The sequence below is a fragment of the Saccostrea echinata genome, unplaced genomic scaffold (assembly GCF_033153115.1).
Source record: "Saccostrea echinata isolate AGI-Se365-2 ecotype Australia unplaced genomic scaffold, CSIRO_AGI_Sech_v1 ptg000022l, whole genome shotgun sequence".
NCBI classification, from domain to species: domain Eukaryota; kingdom Metazoa; phylum Mollusca; class Bivalvia; order Ostreida; family Ostreidae; genus Saccostrea; species Saccostrea echinata.
The window spans coordinates 10,281,439-10,307,889 of record NW_026889771.1 but is presented as its reverse complement, the minus strand read 5'-3'; the positions used below and the strand labels follow the sequence as shown (position 1 = coordinate 10,307,889).

The 26,451-nt window shown below is 33.0% G+C and overlaps 1 protein-coding gene across 1 annotated transcript in view; it reads right to left on the bottom strand.

The window, feature by feature from the left end:
- The window catches only part of LOC133190702 (cadherin EGF LAG seven-pass G-type receptor 2-like), a 52,057-nt gene extending 26,663 nt beyond the window's left edge, over nucleotides 1-25,394 (bottom strand). Inside the window, exons 1-14 of the mRNA XM_061326389.1 lie at nucleotides 25,358-25,394; nucleotides 23,629-23,739; nucleotides 23,211-23,491; nucleotides 19,596-19,703; nucleotides 16,833-16,940; nucleotides 16,305-16,427; nucleotides 15,953-16,126; nucleotides 12,959-13,087; nucleotides 12,552-12,740; nucleotides 11,817-11,939; nucleotides 5,746-5,928; nucleotides 2,574-2,693; nucleotides 1,187-1,369; nucleotides 898-1,026 (exon numbers count right to left, since the gene is read on the bottom strand). Coding sequence (XP_061182373.1) covers nucleotides 898-1,026; nucleotides 1,187-1,369; nucleotides 2,574-2,693; nucleotides 5,746-5,928; nucleotides 11,817-11,939; nucleotides 12,552-12,740; nucleotides 12,959-13,087; nucleotides 15,953-16,126; nucleotides 16,305-16,427; nucleotides 16,833-16,940; nucleotides 19,596-19,703; nucleotides 23,211-23,491; nucleotides 23,629-23,739; nucleotides 25,358-25,394 — 1,998 coding nt within the window. The remainder of the gene's footprint in view (nucleotides 1-897; nucleotides 1,027-1,186; nucleotides 1,370-2,573; nucleotides 2,694-5,745; nucleotides 5,929-11,816; nucleotides 11,940-12,551; nucleotides 12,741-12,958; nucleotides 13,088-15,952; nucleotides 16,127-16,304; nucleotides 16,428-16,832; nucleotides 16,941-19,595; nucleotides 19,704-23,210; nucleotides 23,492-23,628; nucleotides 23,740-25,357) is intronic.
- Between the last annotated feature and the right edge of the window lie 1,057 nt (nucleotides 25,395-26,451).

Here is a 26,451-nt window from a genome sequence, read left to right as displayed (position 1 = left end):
TTGAGAAGAAGATTTTTTAAAGATTTTTACTACATATTTCAATGTAAAACTTGGATTCCCTATTGTGGCCCCATCCTACCCCCGGGGGTCATAATTTGATCAATTTAGAATCTTCACTACCCAAGGATGCTTCCAGGTAAGTTTCAGCCTTTCTGGCCCACTGGTTCTTGAGAAGAAGATTTTTAAAGATTTTTACTACATATTTCAATGTAAAACTTGGGTTCCCTATTGTGCCCCCCCCGGGGGGGGGGGGGTCATGATTTGAACAATTTAGAATCTACACTACCCCAGGATGCTTCCACATAAGTTTCAGCTTTTCTGGTCCAGTGGTTCTTGAGAAGAAGATTTTTTAATGACCCCACCCAATTTTTGCATTTTATTGATTATCTCCCCTTTGAAGGTGACTTGGCCCTTCATTTTAACAATTTAAACTCCCCTTCCCCTAAGGATGCTTTGTACTAAGTTTGGGTAAAATTGGCCCAGTGGTTCTTGAGAAGAAGTTGAAAATGTGAAAAGTTTACAGACGGACGGCTCTACAGACGGACGGACGACGGGTGATCAGAAATGCTCATTTGAGCTTTCAGCTCAGGTGAGTTAAAAATCGTTTCTCATCCTCATTTGGCTCCCAGGTTGAAAATGAAAATTTCAAAAACTTTTTGCATAAGTACAGTGTACAAGGCATCTCAAATATATTCCAAAAGATGCTAAAGATGAGTTGGCTGCTGCTTAAAATGTAGAAGTAGTTGAGGAAGAAAATAGTGTGACAGATGGACAGAAAGACGAAAGGACGGAACGGGGTAACAACAATATACCCAAACTTCTTAAGAAAGTGCGGGTATAATTATGATATTTTCAGCATCAGACTTAAAAAAAGTTAATTATTTTCATCACACGTACAGTGAAGGCCCGTGTAATGGTCTCAGTGAGTGGTCTGGAGACAATCAAAAGTCCAGTGGCTGGATTCAAGTAGAAAAAATTGGTGCCTTCTACAGGATCGCTGGATTCCAGTCTGTACTCAATAGCATGCTGGTAAGTATTAAAATACAGTATTGTTTAATTTTATGAGAAAAACTTACAAGCAAAGATCATCATATAAATGATTCAAAAGAGAAGTTGCAAGTGCTAGTAGCCTAAACCTCACTTACGACCCGAGAGTGAGAAATTACAACCTTGCTAAAGTGCTTACCTTATCTGCGTCCCACCCATTTATCTGCACCAAACTGACGGCCAGTGGATAACTTTCATTAATGGTTTTACTGTAGGAGGGGCTGGTGAAGCTTGGTGCATTAGGATTACGGTTGACGGTGATGGTGACATTAGCATAAGCCTTGTCATTTGGATAGTCACTGTCATAAGCTGACAGGCCAAGCTGCAAAATCAATTTCTAGTCTTAAATGTAAGCTCTAAATACTATCTACAGAAAAATGCTTTCAATATTGTTCTTATCTAGTTCGTGTTCTGCTCATAACATTGAGGACATCAATGCATCAGAGAAATTAATCTTTTGATTTTTTTCTTCCAAAGAATTGGTCATAGAAAGATTGGTTTCTATGAAAACGCAAGGTTGATTTTCATTAAAATGAGTCTATAGCAACCTAAACTACCTACTAATCATAACAGAACATGGCAACGTAGGAAATGTATATACATGCATGTAGCTTCAACTATGTTATAGTCAAACTCAGTTGTTGAACTAAATGTTTAAAGCAATGAAAGTGAATGTTTATATTTTTTATCATTCAAAAGGTATCACTATATAATATGCAATACGTTTTAGGAAAATTTTCTTTGTGAAAACATTTTACAGTGAAATTGTTTTTTATATAAAGCAAAAGATTATAAAAATTAAGGGAAAATGTAAATTTATATTCCATTTTGGAACTGGGGACTAACAATGTTTACAGATACAATGAACAACTATCAGTTACATACTGAAAAAAGCATAAAACATATGGCTACTTAGTACTGACACTGTGAAGTTATCTGAAAGCGATTGACTGATTGATTGTATGTTGTTTTACAACATAGAATTCGAGAATTTTTCACTCATATTGAGACGTCACCATATACAGGTGAAGGGCTTCAAATTTATACTTGGCACTCCCCTATCCATTTTTATGTGAAACTTTGATTCACTATTGAATCCTCACCCTACCCCGGGGACAAACTTGAATAAATACTCATTTAGGATGCTTTCATATACATGCAAGTGTCTTCTTCTCTGATTCAGTTCCTCTTTAGAAAAGATTTTTTCATGATACCACTTAAACAAACTTGAATCCTATCCACCCAAAGTTGACCTGTGGCAATATTGTGATAATGGTCGAAGGGTCCTAGAGTAGGAGTGGAAACATGAACGGTGGAGAAAAACATAAGACAGACATCAGATGAACATGTCAGTAAGTTTAAAAATAAATAATCATTCAAGGAAATTCATACAATTTATGCATGGTGATGCTGATTGAAATGATTTGTTATTGCCTGGTTATAAGACATTTTTGTTATAGAAAATTTGTGAATGAACAGAGTAGATGTACATGTATACTGTTTTATGAAATGCTTCAAAAACGTACGGTGTAGGATGTTGCAGTGTCACTGGCTAAATTAACAATTAGATTAATTTCTCCGTAGGAATTCACACTGAAATATCCTGGAGCTGAGAAAAATCCAGTTACTTCATACACAAGCGTGCCCTGAAACAATCAACAACTTTACTCCATGGTAACAAAATAAGTAATCTCTACATCTCTACAGTTCTTTGTAATCTACTACTACAATGCATTTTTTTTAAATTTCTTTCTATTTTTTTCTTCGTTGAAAAATTCTGATAAAATTTCTGAATTTGCCACTTGAGGGCCAATTTTCTCGAATAGCTTGACTATTGCAGTTTCCTGAGAACGTTGTTTCTTGGGAAGATATATATATATATATATATATATATATATATATATATATATATATATATATATATATATATATATATATATATATATTAGGGATGGCAATCGAATACAGAATTGCCAATCGGTTAACCGCTAGACGTTCCGATCGATTAATCGGTAAATCGTATCAAAAATTCTAAATATATTTCAGTACTGTAAGCTCAATTCAAATAAACAAGACTATGAAGATATTATCTTTAGTGATATTTTGTTTATATTTAACAGATATATACGTTGTTTCAATTTAACGGGTGGGATAAATAAACAAGAGGCCCATGGGCCACAGCGCTCACCTGAGTAACTTTGGCCTTGCTGTTTTTCACCTGATTTCTCTCCCCCCCCCCCGTAGTACTTATTGTGGCCCTGCCCTATCGCAGGGGTCATTATTTGAACAATTGGAATCTACACTACCCCAGGATGCTTCCAAGTAAGTTTCAGCTTATCTGGCCCAGTGGTTCTTGAGAAGAAGATTTTTTAAAGATTTTTCCTATATATTTCAATGTAAAACTTGGATTTCCTATTGTGGCCCCGCCCTACCCCAGGGGGTCATGATTTGAACAATTTAGAATCTACACTATCCCAGCATGCTTCCACATAAGTTTCAGCTTTTCTGGCCCAGTGGTTCTTGAGAAGAAGATTTTTAAAGATTTTTCCTATATATTTCAATGTAAAACTTGGATTCCCTATTGTGGCCCCGCCCTACCCCCGGGGGTCATGATTTGGAAAATTTAGAATCTACACTACCCCAGCATGCTTCCACATAAGTTTCAGCTTTTCAGGTCCAGTGGTTCTTGAGAAGAAGATTTTTAAAGATTTTTCCTATATATTTCAATGTAAAACTTGGATTCCCTATTGTGGCCCCGCCCTACCCCCAGGGGTCATGATTTGAACAATTGGAATCTACACTACCCCAGCATGCTTCCAAGTAAGTTTCAGCTTATCTGGCCCAGTGGTTCTTGAGAAGAAGATTTTTAAAGATTTTTCCTATATATTTCAATGTAAAACTTGGATTCCCTATTGTGGCCCCGCCCTACCCCCGGGGGTCATAATTTGAACAATTTAGAATCTACACTACCCCAGCATGATTCCACATAAGTTTCAGCCTTTCTGGCCCACTGGTTCTTGAGAAGAAGATTTTTCCTATATATTTCAATGTAAAACCTGGATTTCCTTATTGTGGCCCCGCCCTACCCCCGGGGGTCATGAATTGAAAAATTTAGAATCTACACTACCCTAGGATGCTTCCACATAAGTTTCAGCTTTTCTGGCCCAGTGGTTCTTGAGAAGAAGATTTTTTAATGACCCCACCCAATTTTTGTATTTTCTTGATTATCACCCCTTTGAAGGGGACTTGGCCCTTCATTTTAACAATTTAAACTTCCCTTTACCCAAGGTTGCTTTGTACCAAGTTTGGTTAAAATTGGCCCAGTGGTTCTTGAGAAGAAGTCGAAAATGTGAAAAGTTTACAGACGGACGGACGGACGGACGGACGACGGACAACGGGTGATCAGAAAAGCTCACTTGAGCTTTCAGCTCAGGTGAGCTAAAAACCCAGGAAACATGTCTGTAGCATCAGTTATAGGAAAAATATATGTCAGAAAAAATTGTATGTCAGAATAGGTGATACGCATGTCCATTCTGCATTGTCACCATAATAAAAAAAAAAGTCTTAACTGACACTTAATTTACAATGTTTGTTTAATTATATAATTCGAAAAATAACTGCAAAGGATAGATACACATTATAACCCGTTTTGAGTACTCAACGATCCTTTAATTAATATCATTAAAGAAACACAGGACAGGTTGAGCAACGACGTGGTGTTTAAACAGCAATTAACATCCCGAAAACTGACCAATTACCCCCGCCTTAATTATCTCCAAATCAGCTTAAATAGATAGGTAAAAATGCTAACATTTAAGATATTTTAATTTGTATGTTTTGAATTCAATTTAAAGGAAAAAGTGTTCAAGTTTAAGCATATATTATTTTTTTCCCGCCTAACCGATTACAGATTTTTCGAACCGATTACCATCGTTCCGACCGAGTAACCGGTTAACCGATTACAAATTGCCATCCCTAATATATATATATATATATATATATATATATATATATATATATATATATATATATATATATATATATATATATATATATATATATATATATATATATATATTACATTTACAACAGTGAAATACTGTAATTTATTTACTGAATGAAAGTGATATTCTGACACAGTGTAAAAGGATATCAAAATGGTATTCTCACAGTGTGAGAGTGTTAGAAGTGCGGCAAAACTTACGCTTTTCCTTCCCTTCACGAAGAGTGTTTAAAAAAATCCCTGGCCTGTTATAAGATAGAGTTAATGAGCCAACCTGACAGTGACTAATAGTTATATTGCCAAACTGAAAGTTTTTTCCAAATATCCCGTTAAAAATCCATGTTTACTCGCAATCGCTTAGCTATGACGTCTCAGCCGCTCAACTATGACGTCAAAGCCTATGACACTGTGTTACGAAAATACAGAGGCAAAGGAAAAAATATAAGAAAATGTAATAAACAGAAAATTCAATGTTTTGTAGATGAATATGGAATTTATTTCACTCGTGAGACACGATTTTTTGATATTTTCAATCGTGCTTCGCACCCGTGAAAATCAAAAAATCTTGTCCCACTCGTGAAATAAATTCCATATTCATCTACAAAACATTGAATATCCTCTAGTTCCACACTGATACACTGCAATGATATAAAGTAAATTAATGACAGCTATATGATGCAAATGAGTCCACATACAGACATATCTGGATCAACTGCTGAGGTAGTTAGCACTTGTCCCGGAGCCTGGTTAAAATCAATGCCTGCTCCATACTGCGGTCTAAGAAACGATGGAGGGCTAGTGTTTCTTCTTACTGTGATCTCCACCTGGGACTGTCCAAATTTCTCTGGTTTGGACTGATCACGAACTCGCACAGTGAACTGTAAAAGATAATAACATGTATATCTAGATAAAGGTTTTCAAATCTTTACTATCATTTGGACTATTTATTGTATGTCCTTCTTAGCAGTCAATTTAAACTTTAAACAGTATAAGAATTAATGAATATTTTTTTCACATATTAAAAAAAATCAAACAAAAACTAATTTTGGTATAAGAACGAGGGCGCTTTTGATTGACATTCGGCAGGAATCTGGGCGCACTTGAAAAGTGAAAACTTTATTGAACTATAAAATTAAATTTTAACATTCTTTTGATGTATTATGTTCCTATGAAATAGGAAAGGAGAATATTTTCCCTATAGTGTGTTTTGATTTCCTTAAAAATAACTTGGAACATGGTTATATGAGTCATTTTGGTACAAATTGTTACATTTTTAAACACGTTTTTCATAAAATTTGCTATCTCTGGGTCATCTCTCCACGATTTTAAAAAGACATTTGTGTGCATTTGTAATCAAAGAAACGAACAAACATTTTAAAACAATGGAGAGAAGACCCAGAGACTATAAAAAATGAACTTTTTCCAAAAAATACCAATGTGTAAATGCGTTGCTTCTTTGCCATTTTAAATTCAAGCTTGTTTGTATAGCGATGATAGCTTAGTAGTGTGCGTTACCAGTCCTGTGCACACAGCAGGCGAGAAGTTTTGGTTCGATCCTCACATGGAACAACTTACTTTTTTAAAAAATAATTTATACAAACAATCAAGTCGTTTATCAGTTGGATCTTATTTACTCATTTATAAGTTTTAAAAGAGATAAATTTCAGTTGCATGGAGAGCGAAAGCAACTTTTCAAACCTACTGAAACTTTATTTCATATATCATACCCTATTATCTTGTAAGTTGTTAGGTGTTTATTATTTATGTGAAGTATCAATTGACTGTGTTATCGTAACTATTAAGATAAATGGACTAAAATATTTCAAATTTGAAAGCTATTTCAATGTAAATCTAAACATTTTCCTATGTGCGTAACTTTGTAAAGTCTGTCCACTTCTGGTCAGCCGACCAAATCGTGGACATTTAAACCACAAATGTTTCGTACGCATGATTCCTGCAGATCGCATGCACGCCAAGTACGCCCATCTTCTTTAATTCAATTTCCATCATTGAATATAAACTAAGCTACAAATCTATACTTATAAATGAATGAATTTTGCAATTTAACTCGTAAATGCATTCAGCAAAGTTCACGACATGTCACAAAGTCAGGGGTCCTGAGTCTATCTACATGTGGTCTTAAGTTAGGTCAGGAATTGATACCAACAAGAAAATGTACTTCTAATCCGTTTTCAGCTAAAATTTCTGGTCCATTTCTGACGATGAAGTGTTTTATATGAAAGTAAAGTTTTTTTCCTCTCCAATAATAATATAATAGAAATAAACATAAATCCAAAGGTATTCATACATTAACAGGCCATAATATTCGGGAATAACGTCCTTTTTCTACATTGTCCCGTTGTAACAGAGAAGCACCTTCAAAAGACACCTTTTCTCGAAAAAGTTTTTAAATCTCCTCACAGCTCTTCGAAATTTCACAGGATTGTTCTATAACATCACATTTAATTAGATCTAACATATTTGTTGAGAAGCTCTGTTCAGAGAAAGGATACGGAAAACCACTGAAACAAAGGTCTTTTAGGATGTCCCATTCAATGAAATTTTAGGTTACCGCAATTTCAATAGGTAAAACTGAAATAAATTGTCATTAAATAAACAAATTTGATTTGACATACACCGAGTACCTCTAAACAGTTACTTGTTTTCGAAAAGTGAAGAATGATTTCCGTCTTTCAAAGCGAGTATAATCAAACATCTTCCGTGTCCTGCAAACATGTCCCGATGCCTAAATGACGCCATGTCAAATATGTATTATAATCAATAGCTTATGAATTTATTCCAAATTCAAGTTCCAAATTGGTTGAAATTTATTTCACTGTAAAGTACTAAAAATTACTTTCGATACATGTAGGTTTGATCCGATCTTATCGTTTATTGCGGAAAGTATAAAAGAATTGAATTGAAATGCCTTGCGGAAGTGTCTCCTAGCTAGCTAAAATGAAGTCTGACGTTCCTAGAACGCACAATTCGGAAATTTACGTTTATGTGCATTTCCTCCTTTATTTAGAATTAATTAACGTATTTTTGTAGCCTTCAAACAAAATGTAAATTATCGGAAGAATGTGCGTTTATCTTTCCTTGGGTTGTTTGATTTGGGGGGTGGGGGGGGGTTGGGGGGGGGGGGAGGGGGTGTTATATAGATGATCATCGTTAAACAATTATCTACCGGTAAGTGTAAATGTCTAAATCTGCATTTGTAGAGTTGACATAGCTTGACCTCACATGGAATAAAAAACACAATTGATAGAAAAATAGAAACATAATTCTCATCTTGATGATTTGCTTTATTAATAAGAAAATACTTTTAACCAAGGTTCTGTCTACAGATTACTACTAGTTCAATGTAATTAATTATTCTCTTAATTCATATACAGCGCACGTCAGAACAATCCCTTTCGACGTCATTTTTAGCGTTACAACGTTTAGTACCAATTCCTGACGTTGCGTCGAGACCCCCTGAAAAACTTCATTCGGTGTTCTATGGGCTTGCTCCTTTCACTGCACCAATTAAAGAGCAAGAGCCACTTAGGGCCTTTTTGGCCCTGTGAAATTCCGAAAATTCAAAACGGTATAGTTTTAGTCAACAAGGCAATAAATAATACTTGAGCACTTGGTGAATGAATATCTACTGAAAATGACGTAATTTTCTTTCTAGTCAATGCATTATGACGTCATGAATTGCGTCATTATTCACATATCCTGAATATTTCTTCAAAACTGGTCAAAATATGATGCCATTTTTCAATATTTCGTATACAGCACAACCTCCGATCCAAAATGTGTAAATATATTATAAAGGAACTGTTAATGAAGATTATAAAACATATTTTAATTTTGGATCGAGGGGGGTGCTCATATTTCAATTCTTTTCTGAAGGTTCTCAAAAACACATGTTTTCTGCAAAATTCAATAACATTGCAATTTCACACAGCCTGTTTTTCAATGCTTGGACTCTTCAAAGGAAATTCTGTTATATAAACTGAAAGCACTAAGTCCCTACTTTATATTTATGTTGAAAATGGTACACGGGGTATTAGTCAATAAATTGGTATATCTACAGGGCCATTTTGTGCATAAAGTGAACCTAGCTCTTAGGGCTCTCAAAGTTGACATAAAACGTAAACAGAAAGTAAGCAGTTGGCATCTCAGTTTACGTGTTCCAAGTGTTTGAAACGGAAAGGATTAATGTGATTGGTCAAGAGATAAGAAAAGCAATGAAGATTTATGATTTCCCTGAAAGATGTCGCTGCAGTCAGCCCGTAAAATATCGAATAAGGCTTGTCAGGGGTCCCACGACCACGTATGGACTTATGACCTGCATGCTTACCCTTTTAATATAACACTAGGTATAATGTGGTGTACGTTAACTTTATCTAATTCTAATTGCATAATGTTATTGTAAATTTATTTATATGTATACTTTAGCTTTCTATATACAGTCATGGAATATCAAAAAAGATAGGAGGTAGTGGTAGAGGTAGTTTTTTCAATCTTTAAGTTACTGGCACCTTGTTAGGAAATAACAACTTACAAGAGTTTATTAATTGATAAACTGTAGGTATTGAACATCAATTTCCATGCAATCTTATACTTGATGAAAAGAGCGTAATAGCACGAAACCCAGTGAAAAAAAAAAAGAGAAAAAAAAACTTTCAACCGATCGAACAATCACTTCAAGAATAAAAAAAAAATTGCTGTTAATGGGCAACTAAAAAATAGTTTATAACAATTGATAAAACAATATTTAGTAAATACATAGATACGTATTTATCAATATGTAGCAAAAATTACTAGAACATGTAGTTGTGGTTATTGATTTTATAATAAAATTTGCACTTTTATTTCTTTTATCCTGCAACCACAGCTTGCATTGGCTGATTAAAGATAACCCAATAAACGAAAGCTATGTTCGTTCAATGCCGAAATATACATAATATAGCCTCAAAGTCCGTCTTTGACATCTATATTGCACTCTTTACGCCATGGCGTTATATGGTTTCAACTGCTATGATGTGCCTAAATTTGTTGAATATAGCTCGATTTGGAAGTCAGGTGTAAAGCTGTGTTGCACGATAAGCAAAATGCGTTATAACTGTCTCGAAATATACACGTAAGTGATCTTAGTCTAAATCCTGAGTAATTTATATCCCTCAACCAATGAAATACATGTAATTGAAAATGTTCACATCATGCAATTTCTACCAATCACAAAAGAGAGGAAGTGCATAGTGCGAAGACTAAAATACTCCAAGGAAGACGGTAATTAATTTGGTTACATATATAAAGAGAAAATGTAGAATGATAAGTATGATATTGATCAAACATTGCACATAATAATTGACTAGCTGTCGCCCCATGCAATTTTTCAATCATCAATATTAATAGAGATTTGGAGCTTTTATTTCCTACACAAAGTTTTTTCTTTATGAGAGTTCAGGTATTTGAAAACAGACTTTGTGAAATTGCAATATCTTTAAATTCAGCAGAAAACATGTTTGTTTGAATATTTCCAGCAAAGAATTAAAATATGAACACTCCCCTAGATCCAAGAAATAAAACGTTTTATAATGACGCAATATAAAATGTCACAATGCATCAACTTACGAGAATTATATATATATATATATATATATATATATATATATATATATATATATATATATATATATATATATATATATATATAAAATAGATAATTATACATTCAATAAGTGTCCAAGAGATACATGTATTTACTTCACGGGGCAAAGGACTCTAAGCAAACCTTGACACTTTGCGAATGAATACATGTAGCTACACAAGTTATACTGTATAACCTGTTTTGGGGGTACATGTAGTTTACGCTTTATGAACCGCGAAGCGGTTTTGTATAAGCGTTTACTGTTTCAATCCAGTTTATACAAGTATAACTTTGAAAGCTATTAAATTTATTACTTATAGTTAGATTTATACCAGTTATATAAGTATAAAAAAATAAGACCAATCGATCTTCAAAAATACCTTCAAATTATACAGAATTATAATTATGTTACGTCAATCGGATTGATACGATTTTGGCGTAAGTCATATTGAGAGGTTATACGATACAAAATATTTTTTATCCAAACAAATGACGTGTTTCAACCAGAAAAAAAAAATATTCAGTAATAATTTACCTTTGGTTATAACGAGCCATTTGATTGAGGAGAAAAACATTTGTTTAAATATTGTATAACCTGTGTGGACCGCGTTACAATATAACGCGTCTAAATGCATCAATCTGCTTGACATTAAATTTTGTACAACTTATTGCTCCAATATTAACTTGTACAACTTGGATTGGAACGGTCAAAGAATTGCAATTAGCACTCTCCCAGGTTATTCGAGTACATACTTGGTTGGGTTACTAATTAATTTATTCCTTATAAATCTTCTGTTTCTGGTTTTAAAAAAATACAGTTTGAGTTTGAAATATCAAGCAGATGCAAAAATTAGAAGACTCGAAAAATAATGTATACCCCCCCCCCCCCGCTCCCCTAAAAAAAATTAAAAGACATATATAATAAGTAGGGTGTTTTATGTTTTTTTTTTACCTCCATTCCCAAGATCACTGAGGGTGTTTTGAACAAAGGATGTGTAAATTATTTCTTCTTTCTATAATATTTTCATGAACTAGGATTACATTGGAATTTTTCTGTCACCACCAGTAAAAATTCAGTTTCCCACGCATCTAGTAAATTTTGATTTTTAGAGTTTGTTATCTTACTGTGTATGTTGTTTTGGATGAGCCAGAAAGAAGCTGATTTAGGTTTATGATTCCTGTGTTAGCAGCCATGTAAAATGGTTCCGTCTCCCCAGTTTGTTCAATAATAGAGTATAAGAGCACATCCTGCGTGAACAAAAGTACTTATATGAACACTGTGCGCATAAAGATGTATTGTTATTTTCACTCCCCAAATATCTTCAAAATGACAAATTTATCACTCATGTTACAGCAAAGATCTTTAAAATACATCCTTTTTTTCAAGTTGTTAAATAGAAATTGTCATTCCATTTTTTTATGTATTGAAGAAAAAATTTGAAAGAAACCTTTTAAAAAGCTATTTTCCATCCTTTTTCCGTTGTTAATTAAACTGTATTAATTGAAAAAAGGGGAGCTAAGATGGTTTTCCTATGACGTATTTTGCCTTGGAATTATTCCCCTTGGCCGCCATCTTGTAGGTCAAGGTAGTGAATTTTCCTCTTTGAGCAACCAATTTTAAACATGCATGCCAGAAATATATGGTAAAAAATATTTACAATATTAAAATTATGAATTAAAAGAAGCTTTAACAAACGTATATTCATAAGAAAAACAGTGTTATCTTCACCTCAATGTCCAATATAACAAATTGAACTTGGTTGAATAATGAAGGGATCTTGGGATGTTGACCTACAATATGGCGGCCATGGGAAATAACTCTTGCTTAAATCACCTCGATGGAAAACCATCTATTCTTACCTGAGTATCGAGGTCGGTAGCAAACACTTGTACGACAGACCGTCCTAAGTTGTACTTCTCATCAATACTTGCTCTGTACACTGTGGCATTAAATACTGGAGGATTGATGTTTCTGGCCACTGTCACATTTACTGTGTTTTCTACTGACTGCAGTCCATTAGGGAACTGCTTCTCCGCTCTCACTAATATCTATGATATATATATATATATATATATATATATATATATATATATATATATATATATATATATATATATATATATATATATATATGCCTTACATTATTTTGTTTTGATTTGAATAATTCAAATTACTTTTCAAGAATACATGTACTTTAGAATGAGAAAGTTATTTTTTGTATTAAATCATTATATATGAAAAATATAACCACATTAAAAACTCTAACCAAATATGTTGTTCTTTTAAAACAATCAGTCCGGAGGTCAGTTTTTATAGAAATAGCACCAGTTGTCTCGTCAATTTTGAAGTAATCTGGACTATCACTAAACCCAATGATCGAATATTTGATATCTGGCTAGAAAAGAAAATATACGTACAGCTTGTAATAACACACACAGACAACAGTCATATCAATATTGAATTTATAATTTTAAAAAAATGATTAAAATTATGTATTTTTCATGTAGTAGGATTTGATCACGTGACCAACTTCATATCATAATCCTTATGAAACTCTAAAAATGATGTATTTTTTCTTAATTGATGTATATATATGTAATTCGGAGAATTATGTTTAATTATGGTAAATCTGCGATGGATGCCAATCAATGAAGCTCTATCCATCAACTAAAGTGTGACTATGAATGAAAGATCAGAGCTTATTATCATAACTTCGAAAACAGATCAAATGAGATACGGCATCAGATACTTGATGAAGCGGAACAATGTGTACTTGTAAGAATGTGTGCGCTTCTTATATAGGAAAGTGTGGGTTCATGACATGTTATGCTAGTTAATATTTCGTGACTTTGTTTAATCATCAATTGAATTATGTTTCTTTTTATAAAAAATGCATTCTATAAATATTTCCTTATGTTTAGCACGTGCAAATGCTTATTTGTTGATTTGTTTCGATTGTGTATTTTATTGGATACAGTACAGATTCTGTTTTTCGTATTTTCTATGCATTAATTTATGAATGATTCTTCTCTACACAGTACTTACAGTTTATAATAATAAACTCTTACAGTTTATGATAATAAACTATTGTCATTGTTATTGTAATAGACCTTAAAGGTGGAGTTTTTTTTTCTGAGTGCGTGGCTAGTATACGACAATCTCTCATTGAAATATTTCCTGAGAATGAAATTTATCTACTTGATAGAAAGACCCGTTACGCGTACATTTTTGTAGTCCTTTAAATAGGAACGGATGTAGCTCTTTCCTGTAAAATTTAATTTAAAAAAATCATTCTGAGACTTAGAATTCTGAAATCTGCATTTTCAGTGCCAATATGGAATTGTTGAAACTCCTTGCAAGGGAGATGGGTGAACTAGGCGTGCAGAATGCCTATAGCTTCAGATTCATAAAAACCGTATTCAGTTTGTGAATTAAGTATTTACAGTAAAGTTCTAAATTTTGAAATTTATGAAATTATGATAAAAAAAACTTTTTGAGGAAAATTTTCTTGGCAAAAATTATTCTTTTATTAAAATTAATGTGGTATTCTTTGGGTTCAACCCCTAGTAATAAAATCCTGAGTATTATTTTCCTTTGAGACTAACTACACAACGTTTTATTAGTTATGGCATTTAAATCATGTTTGTAATATAACTCTTGACTAAATGGACTTCAATTATTTCTCGTAAAGATGTGAATGCCGTGTCATAAAAGTGTATTTTTAAGGTATAGTGAGTATTTGCTCCATATTTTGTTAACCAAAAAATGTATATTTTTACGCAAACTTTGAGGATAAACTTTAAAAAAAAAATGGAGCGAAGACCCACTCATATCGAAAAAAAATTGTGTTATAGTATAAGAAAATGATCCTTTTCGCCCTCTTAAGGCGATATGCTATTTCATAGGCAAATAATTTCAGTCTTTGTGAATTTTTTTTTTCAAATTGTGGAGATTGCACATAACGTATACTTTAATGTTAGATGAAATATCAAAGAAAATTTTGTTATAATTTAGAATTAATTTTTCACATTTGTTTGTCCCACTATGGGCATTTCGCTTGCCTTGTTCACCCATCTTCTTTGAAATACGCTTATAGTTTGAAGAACAAGCATTCTTAGAGTATTGCATTAGCAATACTAGTCCCCTACCGGCAAGTGTAATCTGGTTCCCATTAAAAATTGAAAATGCCATAATTCCGTCAAAAATCAATGAAGCGGAACGAAATGTAAACTTGATCTGTAACTCAACAAGGTAAAGTCACATTCCAAAAAATCAGCTCAATATCTGTAAGCGTCTGGAAAAAAAATTCTGGAAAACCCTAAAAAAATTGAAGAGGTCGTAATTTCGTCAAAATCATTGAAACGGAACGCAAACTTGACCTGTAACTCATTAAGATACACCCAAATACCAAAAATCAGCTGAATATCTGCAAGCGTTTTGAAAAAAAGTGCGGAAAACCAAGTGGGACAGACTGACAGAGGGACAGCTGGACAGACGGACAGACAGCTAGACAGACGGACGGACAGACTCAGAGGAAACCAATAGTCCCCTCCGGTTTCACCGGTAGGGGATTAAAAATAGTTTGGAGATTATTAAAGGAATCACTGTCTAGTTTGTAGAGTTTGCCAGGGCATCAACGATAGTTGGAAACGTGGGATAATTTGCATAACGGGCAAAGCCTGTTATGCATAAATTATCGGGCACGTTTCCAACTATCGTTGATGTCCCAGGCATACTCTACTAACTAGACAGTGATTCCTTATAGTTCCATTTCTTTGTAAAATAAAATTGTAAATATAGATTTTAAAAATGTAGACTAATACACTGTAGATTTAAATTACACGAGGCCTCACATGTCAATTTCAATAGTCCCCGCCCACTGACGTCAAACACAAAGCCGCACGAGAATTACATGCATATTAGGCCTTCTTAGCTCCTGACCTTTCGCTTGGCGAAATTTACATTCCGGTAGAATGATCAAGAAATCAATTCAACTAACTTTCAAAGAGTTATCACAGAGAAAATAAATAGAAATGGAAAAATTTGTACTTGGACTTTCCGTAGCATGTCGATTAGTTCACACTGTCCTAGAATTGGTATTTACTATAAAATATGTACTATATTGTCTGCTCCTCTCAAGGAAACATCTCGATGCTTTTATAGCCTAAACTGTGGACAGATGACACTCTAGGCATGTTATATTGGGATCAATTGTTAAGTTAGTGTAGAATACAGTAGCAAAATATTGATATATTATCACCTGAGGAGTTGCAGTTACAGAAATGAAAGTACGATCCACAGGATAATTTTCGTCAATGCTGGCAAAGTAAGGTTGCAACTGTGTAAATCTTAGAGTCTCATTTGTTACGTTGATAGTCACTGTAGCTTCTCCAATCATTGATGGTGTACCCCCGTCCGCTGCAGTCACCTTGAACTGGGAGACAAAATTAACCATTGAAGGAAGTTCATGTATTAAAAGTATAATGATGAGTAGCCTGCAGGAATCAAAATGGCATGTTTGATCTTTCAAAATTTCGCAAGTGAAATGTTTTACATGCATATTTTGTTTTAATTTCAAATCAAACCTGTTGAACTCTTCTAAATGTACTCACTATAAATTGTTGGATTCCTATTCCTTCAATTGAATGCTTGAGAAAAATTATGCCAGATTCTGGGTCCATGTAAAAATAGTTCTGAGCATATTTGCCCAATACAGCACTAAACTCGTCTGGTGCCTAAATGTAACAGATAGGAACCATACATAGCATTGGTGTTTCATTCTTGAAAAAGTCTGTAAATATGTCATCTTAAGGGAGAATGACCGCCTATAAATCAAATTGTTCTATATGGATGACAGATTTATTTTTCCAACAGGTGATGAAGATTATAATCAATTCAAGCAGATTAAGTGTAAATGTACCGTATTAAATTGAGTAAAATTTTAAACAAATCATTTTTGAAGTTGGAAAAAGGATGAAGGAAATATAGTTTTAAAATTGTACAGTTTTACAGTTCTTCTGCCATGCATTTTATAAAAGCAGAAAATATTTGAATACAATTATTTTCAATTTAAGTTAGTAGAAAATAGTAAAATGTCCGAGAATAAAAAAAAATTAAAATCAAATACGCAAAAAACTAACAATACTGTTATTTTCCGGAGCTATGGCATACTCTATTTCTCTGTTGATTCCAGCATCGCGATCTGTAGCTGTTATCCCAGAAAACACAGTTGTTCCTACTGGTGCTGACTGTTAATCCATATAAAAAATCGGTATTAATAACAATCATATATCTGATTCACATTAAATTAAGTACTTCATTTTAATTTTAAAAGTCTCTTTTGGTACAAAACATTAGTAAACTCGTGTAAATCAAGCGTCAACATCACGTAGAAAAACAAGTACAGCGTCTTCATGTGCATTAATTGATTCATCTCATTTAGTATCCCCGTGAGATTTTTTTCGCTGAAGACAATAAGTGAAAGTAAGAAAATGGATCCCCGCCTATCGCCAAATACATGTACATGTAGCAATGCATTTACATTAAATCCTCGTTTGAAAGGTCCGTGCCTTTCATATATCTATTGCTCAGGCTACGGCGTTTAGAACAATCAGTGCGTTGTTTTGTTTTTGTTTTGTTTTGTTTTTTTTTTTTTTGTTCTAAAGTAAGGACGACCTTAATCCACAATGTCACTGGTTCAAGACTTTTAAATATAGTCATATATCTCTTCAAAAGTTCTATACATTTTGCTTTGGTGTCCATTCAGATCCATTTTAAATCATGTTAAATATCTCTATTTAAACAAGAGGCTCAAAGGCCTTAACGGTCACCTGAGTATAATCTTACGATCCATAGATTAAAACAAATTAAGCTGATAAATAAAGTTATGTTGCCCAAAAGCAAGAGAAATAGGATAATCAGGGAACAGCAAACTATTAATTTAGTACTCAATAACAAATCATAAAGTTGATCTATTTATTTGCCTGTACTTTCCCTTATTTGTCACTATCCTCATGCGGAATAAACAAAACAATAGTTCTAGAGCACTGTTAGTTAAGACATTTCATTCCCCCTCGCATTGGCCTCTCTTATTTATTGTACAAATTAAAATAGGGGTTTTTTTTGTCTCATTTTCATTTATCTATAATTATTTATAAGTTTACCTGACCATTTAAAATATGCAAGTACTGTTGTATTTAATATTATAAGAACTCTTGTTTAATTCTTTATTCAATTGACCTTTTAAGTTGATTAATTAATGAATCGACCAAAGGGTACAGAATTTCAAAATCTGGTAAAAACACCCCTGCTTATTACAACTTTATAAGCAGAGAAAAAGATGTTCAAGGAAATAATCCATTTTCACTATAGATTCAACATAGCCCCACCCTGATACCAAAGCCCCTGACCAAGGGACCAATTAAGTTATTCACAAATTTGGAAGAGGCACTCTTGCTCATCATATAATGCAATTTCCTATATAATCAAAAGAGACCCCTCCCCCTCCTCAACTCCAGAACCCCTAACCCAGGGCCAAGATATTCACAATTTTTGAAGAGGCATCCTTGTTCATCATAACTATATACTTTGTTTATCTGCTAAATACTCAGGAGCAGGGAAGAAGATTTTTGAAGAAATAATGCGCATTCACTATATAATCAATAGAGCCCCTTCCCACAGAACCCCTCACCCTGGGGTCACAAATTTCACAATTTTGGAAGATGCACCATTGATCATCATAACCATGCACCTATTTTATCTGCTTTATATACAGGGGGCAGAAGAAGATTTTGAAAGAATTTATGCATTTCCCCTATATGATCAATAGAGCCCCACCCTAACACCAGAATCCTTGACCCAGGGGCCATGAAATTCACAATTTTGAAAGAGGCGCCCTTGCTCAACATAATTATATACTTGGTTTATCTGCTAAATCCTAATAGCAGAGAACAAGATTTTCAAAGAAAATATGCACTTTCACTAAATATTCAATTGAGCCCCCCCCCTCCCGAAGAACCCCTCACCCTGGGACCACAAATTTCACAATTTTGGAAGAGGCAACATTGATCATCATAACCATGTACCTAGTTTATCTGCTTTATATACAGCGGGAGAGAAGAAGATTTTTAGAGAATTTAAGAATTTTTCCCTATATGATCAATAGAGCCTCGCCCTAGCACCAGAATTCCTGACCCAGGGGCCATAAAATTTACAATTTTAGAAGAGGCACTCCTCCTTATCATAACTATGTACTTAGTTTATCAGCTTAATGCCCAGGAGCAGAGAAGATTTTCAAAGAATTAATGCAATCCATTTTCATTATTTAATCATTAGAGCTCAGCCCTAATACCAGAACCCCTGAACCAGGGGCTATGAAATTCACAATTTTGAAAGAGGTACCCTTCCTCATCATAACTGTGCATTAAGTCTGTTTGTTTAATACCCAGGATCAGAGAAGAAGATTTTTAAAGAAATAATACGTTTACATTTTCACTATATATTCACAGAGCCACGAACTAGCACCAAAACCCCTGACACAGGGGCCATGAATTTCACAATTTTGGTAGAGGGCTCAATGTTCATTACAATCAAGCCAACAGTTTGACTGTTTGATGTCCAGGAGTAAAGAAAAAGATTTTTAAAGATTGCATTAATATTAGTGGTTTTGGCCCCACCTCTCAGGCCCCGGGGGGGGGGGGACCATAAAATTCACAATATTTGTTCCTCTTCACTCATAGATGCTATATGCCAAAATTGGTTGACATTGGTTTAGCAGTTTCAGAGAAGAAGCTGAAAATGTTCAAAAGTTTGCGAGAGACGCACGTCGCAAGACGACGGACAAAAACAGATAGCAATAAATCACCTGAGTAAACGCAGGTGACCTAAAAAGCAAACAAACAAACCTCAGCGACCAAGGCAGAATATGGAGCATCTCTAAATATAGGTGAATTATCATTTATATCCCGAATCTCCAGCTGCATCAGAAAAAACTTTGTTTTATTTGGGTCTTTCTGAAATTTAGATTTTTAAAGTTACAAATTTGTATTTCTTTAAAGAACGATATAAATTTAGGCCCCTATTTGCCCCTGCTTTGAGGTGTCTTTAAGAAATTTCTAATAGTTACATGTAATAATTTTAAAAAAATGTTTTCATTTCTGTCTCAAAATGAGTGATGATTTTAAGTGATTGGTTACGCAAACGTCACCAGAGGGTAAAAAAAATTTGTCAGTTTCCGAATTTTCTCAAGTTTAATTAAATTTTTATTTATTTAGTTTTAAAAACCCTCTATACACTAGAAGATAAGAATTTTTTGGACATTGAGAAAATTATAGTGTGTAAAGATGTAAATATTGAGCTTATCTATAACATTTTTAACATAGGGAACCTTGCCTTTACCCCTAGAAAAAACGTTCAAAGACAATGAAGTAGGGCTACTGATAAACAGAAATCTCTGTTGTTTACTTAAATGGGCAAAATACCTGCAAATGAAGTGTTCATTCTATTCATCTTGGCCTATTAAAATTTTATGACTGCTTGATTTGATTACAAATTAAGTAATAAACTGTATATTTCAATTTATTTTATTCTTGATCAAAGGCAGATTACTCTAACTACATAAAAATACCAAGAAATCAGAACTCTTTAGTGTGCAGTGTCTAGAGGACTCTTAAACCACATTTTGTTCCTAAATCACAGTTTAAAGGTTTGTCTTTGTACCAAATTTATATTTGCAAATAATTTTTAATCATTTTTAACTGTGTATTGCTTTTTATGTAAAATAAGGGGTCAAATCATCGTTTCCTTACCTTATACTTTACGAGGACAAAGTTTTCTTTCTTCAAAACACTTATTAACTTATAAGTACATCAACAAGGCACACACTTTGAATATTATGAATTAAGTATGATTACCAAAATACAATGGCAGATTTAAGACAGAGACCGGTACAATTATTGATGAATAATCATTTGTTTCATCATATATTTTAAACAACTAAATTATCCTGTATGATTAATATTTCTATGTTATTACTTTGAAGCAATTTTTTTAAAGCTTTGAAATTAACTTTTGGAGTTTTCTTAAAAATGGAATTTGCTTTTAGAACCCAAAATACTGAAGTTAATAACTAATGACCCTTTGCTCGGCATTTCAGAAATAAATAAATAAATAAAATTAAAATATAAACTTCCCAAAATTGATTTTCTTCAAGAGCTATAGCATTAGATTCAAATGAAAAATAGTATGTGGTATGAAGCACTGCTTATTTTTCCAAAAATGTATTTTATGTCGGACCATGATATGAAGAAATTTTAACACAGAGAATAGAAAGAGTAACAATTTATTATCACAATATAAAATAAAAATATGAGGTGTGTAAGAAAATAAGTAGTGCCATGCATATTAAATTCATGCTAGAAAACAAAATAAAGCGCTGCTTAACTTCCCAAATCAGAATATCACATTGTTATATGTGTTTGTAAAAAAAGAATACATCCATTAGCAAGAGTTATCTTTCTTAAAAATATTTTTTTCAATGGAAAAAAAATGTAATAGTAATAAAGATTCTACATATGGTACATGATACATTAAAGCAATCTTAAAATGGTTCATAAAAAGATAGAACTAATTCAGCCTGTACGGGTTTTAAAACTGGATATAAATGTTTTACGTCAAATATAATAAAACAATTTGAAAAATAGAGGCAAAAGAAAATAGAAGTTCATGTCAGTGTTTCCATCCTATGTCAGGTTTTACTGAAATGACTACTCAAAGGTCTCCGATCCACAATTAAACTCTAGTAAGATAAACTATTAATAATATAAGGATTTTCACTTGGAAAGTTATCTCTCTTATCTGAGGGTCGGTCCTCCTTAAACAAATATTATAGAGCTAGCATAATAATAAACAAATATTGTAGAGAGCATAATAATAACAATCTATATCCATTGTTATTGTTTAACAATATATAATCAAATCTAATCAACAAACATTATTTCATTGTAAATAAGGTATTAAAAAAGAGGTTAAAACAAGATACACAAAACCTTTGGCGATCAAATGAAAATCATATTTCATGAATAAATAATGACAAATGTAAATTTCTTACTTATCAATATAACCTTACCCTGAGGAATTTTTTTATCATATAAGAATAAAGTCTTATTACAGTCTCATTACCGCAAAAAAGAAACGTTTTTGAAAATTATTCAATTTCGATTTTTGCAGAGCCCATACTTGACTCATGGGGAGGAGTTAGTGGAAATATTCTTTTTCTCTTTTTGGTCATGTTCCAAAATTATCTTAGATGTCAGTTCCAGTGAAATTAAATTTTTTTAGTTACAACTAATGCAATTATTAAAGTGACACTGTGACGGAGAAACGGGAAAATTGACAACAGTAGAATTTTTGCATAACATATGAAAATTTTGTTCAGTTCTTGAAGATATTAGGTTTCAGAAAATTACAGGTTTCAGAACCTAAAAAAATCTAATTTAATGTAGAAAAATAAAAGTAAAAAAAAATCTTTGTATAACCCATCACAAAAATATTGCTTCACTTGTTCCTCTTTATTGTACGCATGCGCTGAAAAGTTGAAGAATTTACTATGGTTTCAATTCCATAGATATAAATGTCGGATGACTGAGAATTTTGATACAATCTTCAAAAAAGATGATCATAACTTATCCCTTATTTCTGCTTGCCCCAATTCAATGTTGTTTACTAGTTTCACGCTAAAAATAAAGGACGCGTGACCTTGAAATTGTTCACATTGACGATAAAAACAAAGCAATAGATACAACATTTGTTTTTCCGGCACTTATATTTTGCAGTTTTTTTCTTGCTTTACAGTGCAGTTGAGTCGTCAAAACTTCGCTATATTCATATTTCACAGAATTCTTTTATTTTGTGATACATTTTTCTTAAAAGAAACACATGGTTTTGACCCATTATGCAACTTTAAATACCATCGATTTATACAAGTGACTAAGGCTACGTAAAATAACAGTTATTTATGCTCCTGTATTCAATGAACATTCTGCTTTATCTTGACCCTGAATAAATAGGTTTCATTTTAATTAACCGTGCACACTACTGTAGTTATGAATGTGTGTGTGTAAGTGTGCACGTTGAACAATGATCAAATTAATGCAAGAACACACAGACAGATAGACAAGTTAATACTTTGGATGCCTATATTTCAATGACAATTTCTAAATATGGTCAGATTTTCACAAAGTACTTACCAATGATCGACAGGATAATTGAAATTCAACAGTGTTGAGGTCATCACTTTCAACATAGGAACTCCCCTTAGTTTTGAGAAAGATGGCATATTAATTCTTATAAGGAATTAATAACTTCATAATTGAATATTTAAACACAAAGTCTTGAAAAAGGTTAACTGTTTTGTGTGGGGATGGATAAGGTTCCATTCTCCAAGTAGATTAAAAGTCCCATAATAAGAGTTAAGAAATTGATTTATTTTTAATTACTTTATGAAAAAGTATCAACCTTACATCTCTATCAATTGCGGACTTCAAACGGATAAAAGTCCTACTTCCAAAGGATGAGTTATTCACTGATAAAGTTACTAGTTCAAATAGACTATACAAGTTAAGATCAACAGGAGTGGCTACTGATCTAACAATGGTTATGCTGACTCCTGACGCTGTCTGAGTCCCCTGATTTATTCCTTCTATCGTTGTGTCTGTCGTATAGAGAGCAGAATTTGGGTCAAAAGAACCAAAATTGGACTCTAAAATACTTCCAGCAATGTAAGGATCTGGAGAACTGCACGCTGCAATTATATAGTCAAAACTACGTATTTAGTCGAACATCAAAGCATATTAAAGATTTTGAGAGATTATAGATATTTTTAGTTGAAATGTTTGAACAATTTAAATTATGTTAACACAATGAATAAAAATATCTTACGTTCTTGTGAATCCACTGTATGTATGTGTACATTAAACAAGAAAATTGCAAACAACACTGATAAGTCATCTAGATTCAGCATGTGGATTATTTTAGACGTACTACTCTCTCCTGAACAAAAATATAATGTCCTCAAAAAGCAATTATTTTATAAATGTGCATAGAAAATTTTGCATTTCTAGAAACAGGATTGTTGAGATACTCTAGATTTAATGAACGGTAGTCGATATACTTATACGGTAAGTTATTCAATATTAGTAATCTGTATGATATGGAATTTATAACAACGTAATATTCTCTTTATAAAATATTTTAAAAAGAAATGTAAAGATATTCATTATTTCACGCAAAGTGAAAGAAATTAAGGTTAAATATTAAAATTAAACCGATCTTTAAATCAAAATAATTCATGCACTTGTAAATGCAAGATGTAGTATCATGCAGTAAAGCAGATTTTTACAAATTTCATGTATTCCGTATGTCATATTTGCATGAAAGATTTATTGGATGTGTATAGTTTTTGAGGAAGACATTCCTTTACATATGAAAACCGCGTTGCATGATTTTATATTAATATACTCCGTGAGTGAAGTCGAATTATGTTTTCTGTTTGTCAATGCAGGGATAATGGTTGCAACATTGCAGGAAAAAAATACGTAACTCGCGTAACAAGGTTATATATATATATATATATATATATATATATATATATATATATATATATATATATATATATATATATATATATATATATATATTTGGCAATGTTTCCAACCGTTATCTCTGCATTAACAAACAAAGGAAAATATTTTATTGTTTGTATTTATATCTCCAGCAATACTTGTATAAAGTAGGTGGAAGTGCGTTAAGTATTGTATTATTGGTCTTTACATTTCATTGATGGAAGTGCCAATTCTTCAGAAATCTTTCAAATCGATGGCTTTATAAAACGATTCTAACGTCTACATATACTATTTTAATGTTTATGGATTGATAACGGCAATGGGATTTCATAAGAAGTAAAGGAGAAAATATTCAGTTGATTTAAAGAAAGATTGATATATTGAGCAGTCCATTTTGTGGTGTATTATAACTTCCAATGCCTTGTCTCCCAATTTGACAATAGTGGTTAAATCACTGCTAACAGTATCTGAGATCAAAATTTCAATTGATTAATTTTACATCATGCCATTGCTGGTTACCTCTGTGTACCTTCCAGCGTTTCAAGCATTTTTTATTGCTAGCTTTGTCATCCTGTTTGCCAGCAAAATATCCGTGCTAAAACATTTAAGAAATAAACAACAATGTTAAAAAGTTCACTTGAAAATGAACTCGGTTGGTCACTTGATCAAATCCTGTGAAGCCCGAAGGGCTTCTTAGTAGATTTGATCACGTACCAACCAAGTTCATTTCCCAGTGAACTTTTTAACATTGTTGTTTATTTCTTATATTTACATTTGAACGAATATTCCGAATAGAACTGCATTTATTACAGGAACGGCCCGCCGTATTACTGTGTTGAGACGCGCAATGACCTAGAAGTTGTTTGGTCTTGTAAGTTCGCCTCGCTCCAACATTTGAATATTTACATGGATGTTCAGAAGTCCAGTTCAGAAAATCTCTGTTAATAATGAAAGAATAATATCGTCGCTACTAAGATTTTACTAGTTACATGTATTTATGTATGTTAAGTCAAAAGAGGTTGTATCGTCTGTTTCAGTTTACATACCTTCAAAGGAATTTCGGGTGAAAAAGCTAAGCGCCATTTTAGGCTAATTATATTATTCAAAACATTCTTCACACCGAAGGAAGATCTAATGAACATCTGTTGAATGAAAAACATCCATTTTTTATACCTTTAAAAATTTTTTCCTATATAAATCAATACTAATAAAAGTCTAACATTTCCAATGTTTTACTGAGCGGGCATAAAAAATCGATGCTTGACCGCGGAGTGAGATATTGGACCTGTCGATGAGATGTTGGACCGCTTACGTCACACAATGGGCGGGGTCAACTAAATCTCATTTGCATTCTTTGGTCACTGGTGTTAGACATAAATGTATGTCAAAAATATAATACTAAAATAAATAAATAAAAGGTATAATAAAACATTTATTGACTGTGTTCTCGGGCAAAATGCGTTTTGTCGACCCCTCGAACCAAACTGTTTGCCTTCTGCCTAACGGCCTCAGGAAAATAGTTTGGTTCTTGGGTCCGACAAAACGCATGTTGCCCTCGAACCCAATCAAAAAATGTATAGTGTTTCAGTTATTTTATCTTTTTCAAGGCTATCGAGTTAGAAGTTCCGAAAGCAGTTTCACTGTGACAGAAATTTGTAGGCAAGATCACAGGCACTTGGGGTATCCCCCTCCCCTTTTCCAATTTTTTTTTCTTTTTAACTCGGGGGTCGAGTCACTTTTTCCCAATTTTTGTATTCTAATATGCACTATATGTTATCGATAATGTAACCCTTTTGTCTCTATAAGCTGTTTTTAAAAATATATCTTTTCGACTGATACATAACATGCCCGGATCTAGAGGGGGGTCGGGGGGTCCGGACCCCCTCTGGAATTTGCAGAGTTACTAAAAGTATATAATGAAGGAAATAAAAAATGACTTTGGAACCCCCTCCCCCCACCTAGAAAACGTGGACCCTACTATCACCACCACGAAGTAGGTGTTGTTCACGTGTTGGAAATGGATTTTACGGGGTTTTTTTTGTTTTGTTTTGTTTTGTTTTTTTGTTTTTTTTTTTTTTTTGCTTGTCAAGAAAAAATTTCTGAAAAGGGAAAGGAATTTAGTTTTTTTTTTTTTTTGTCA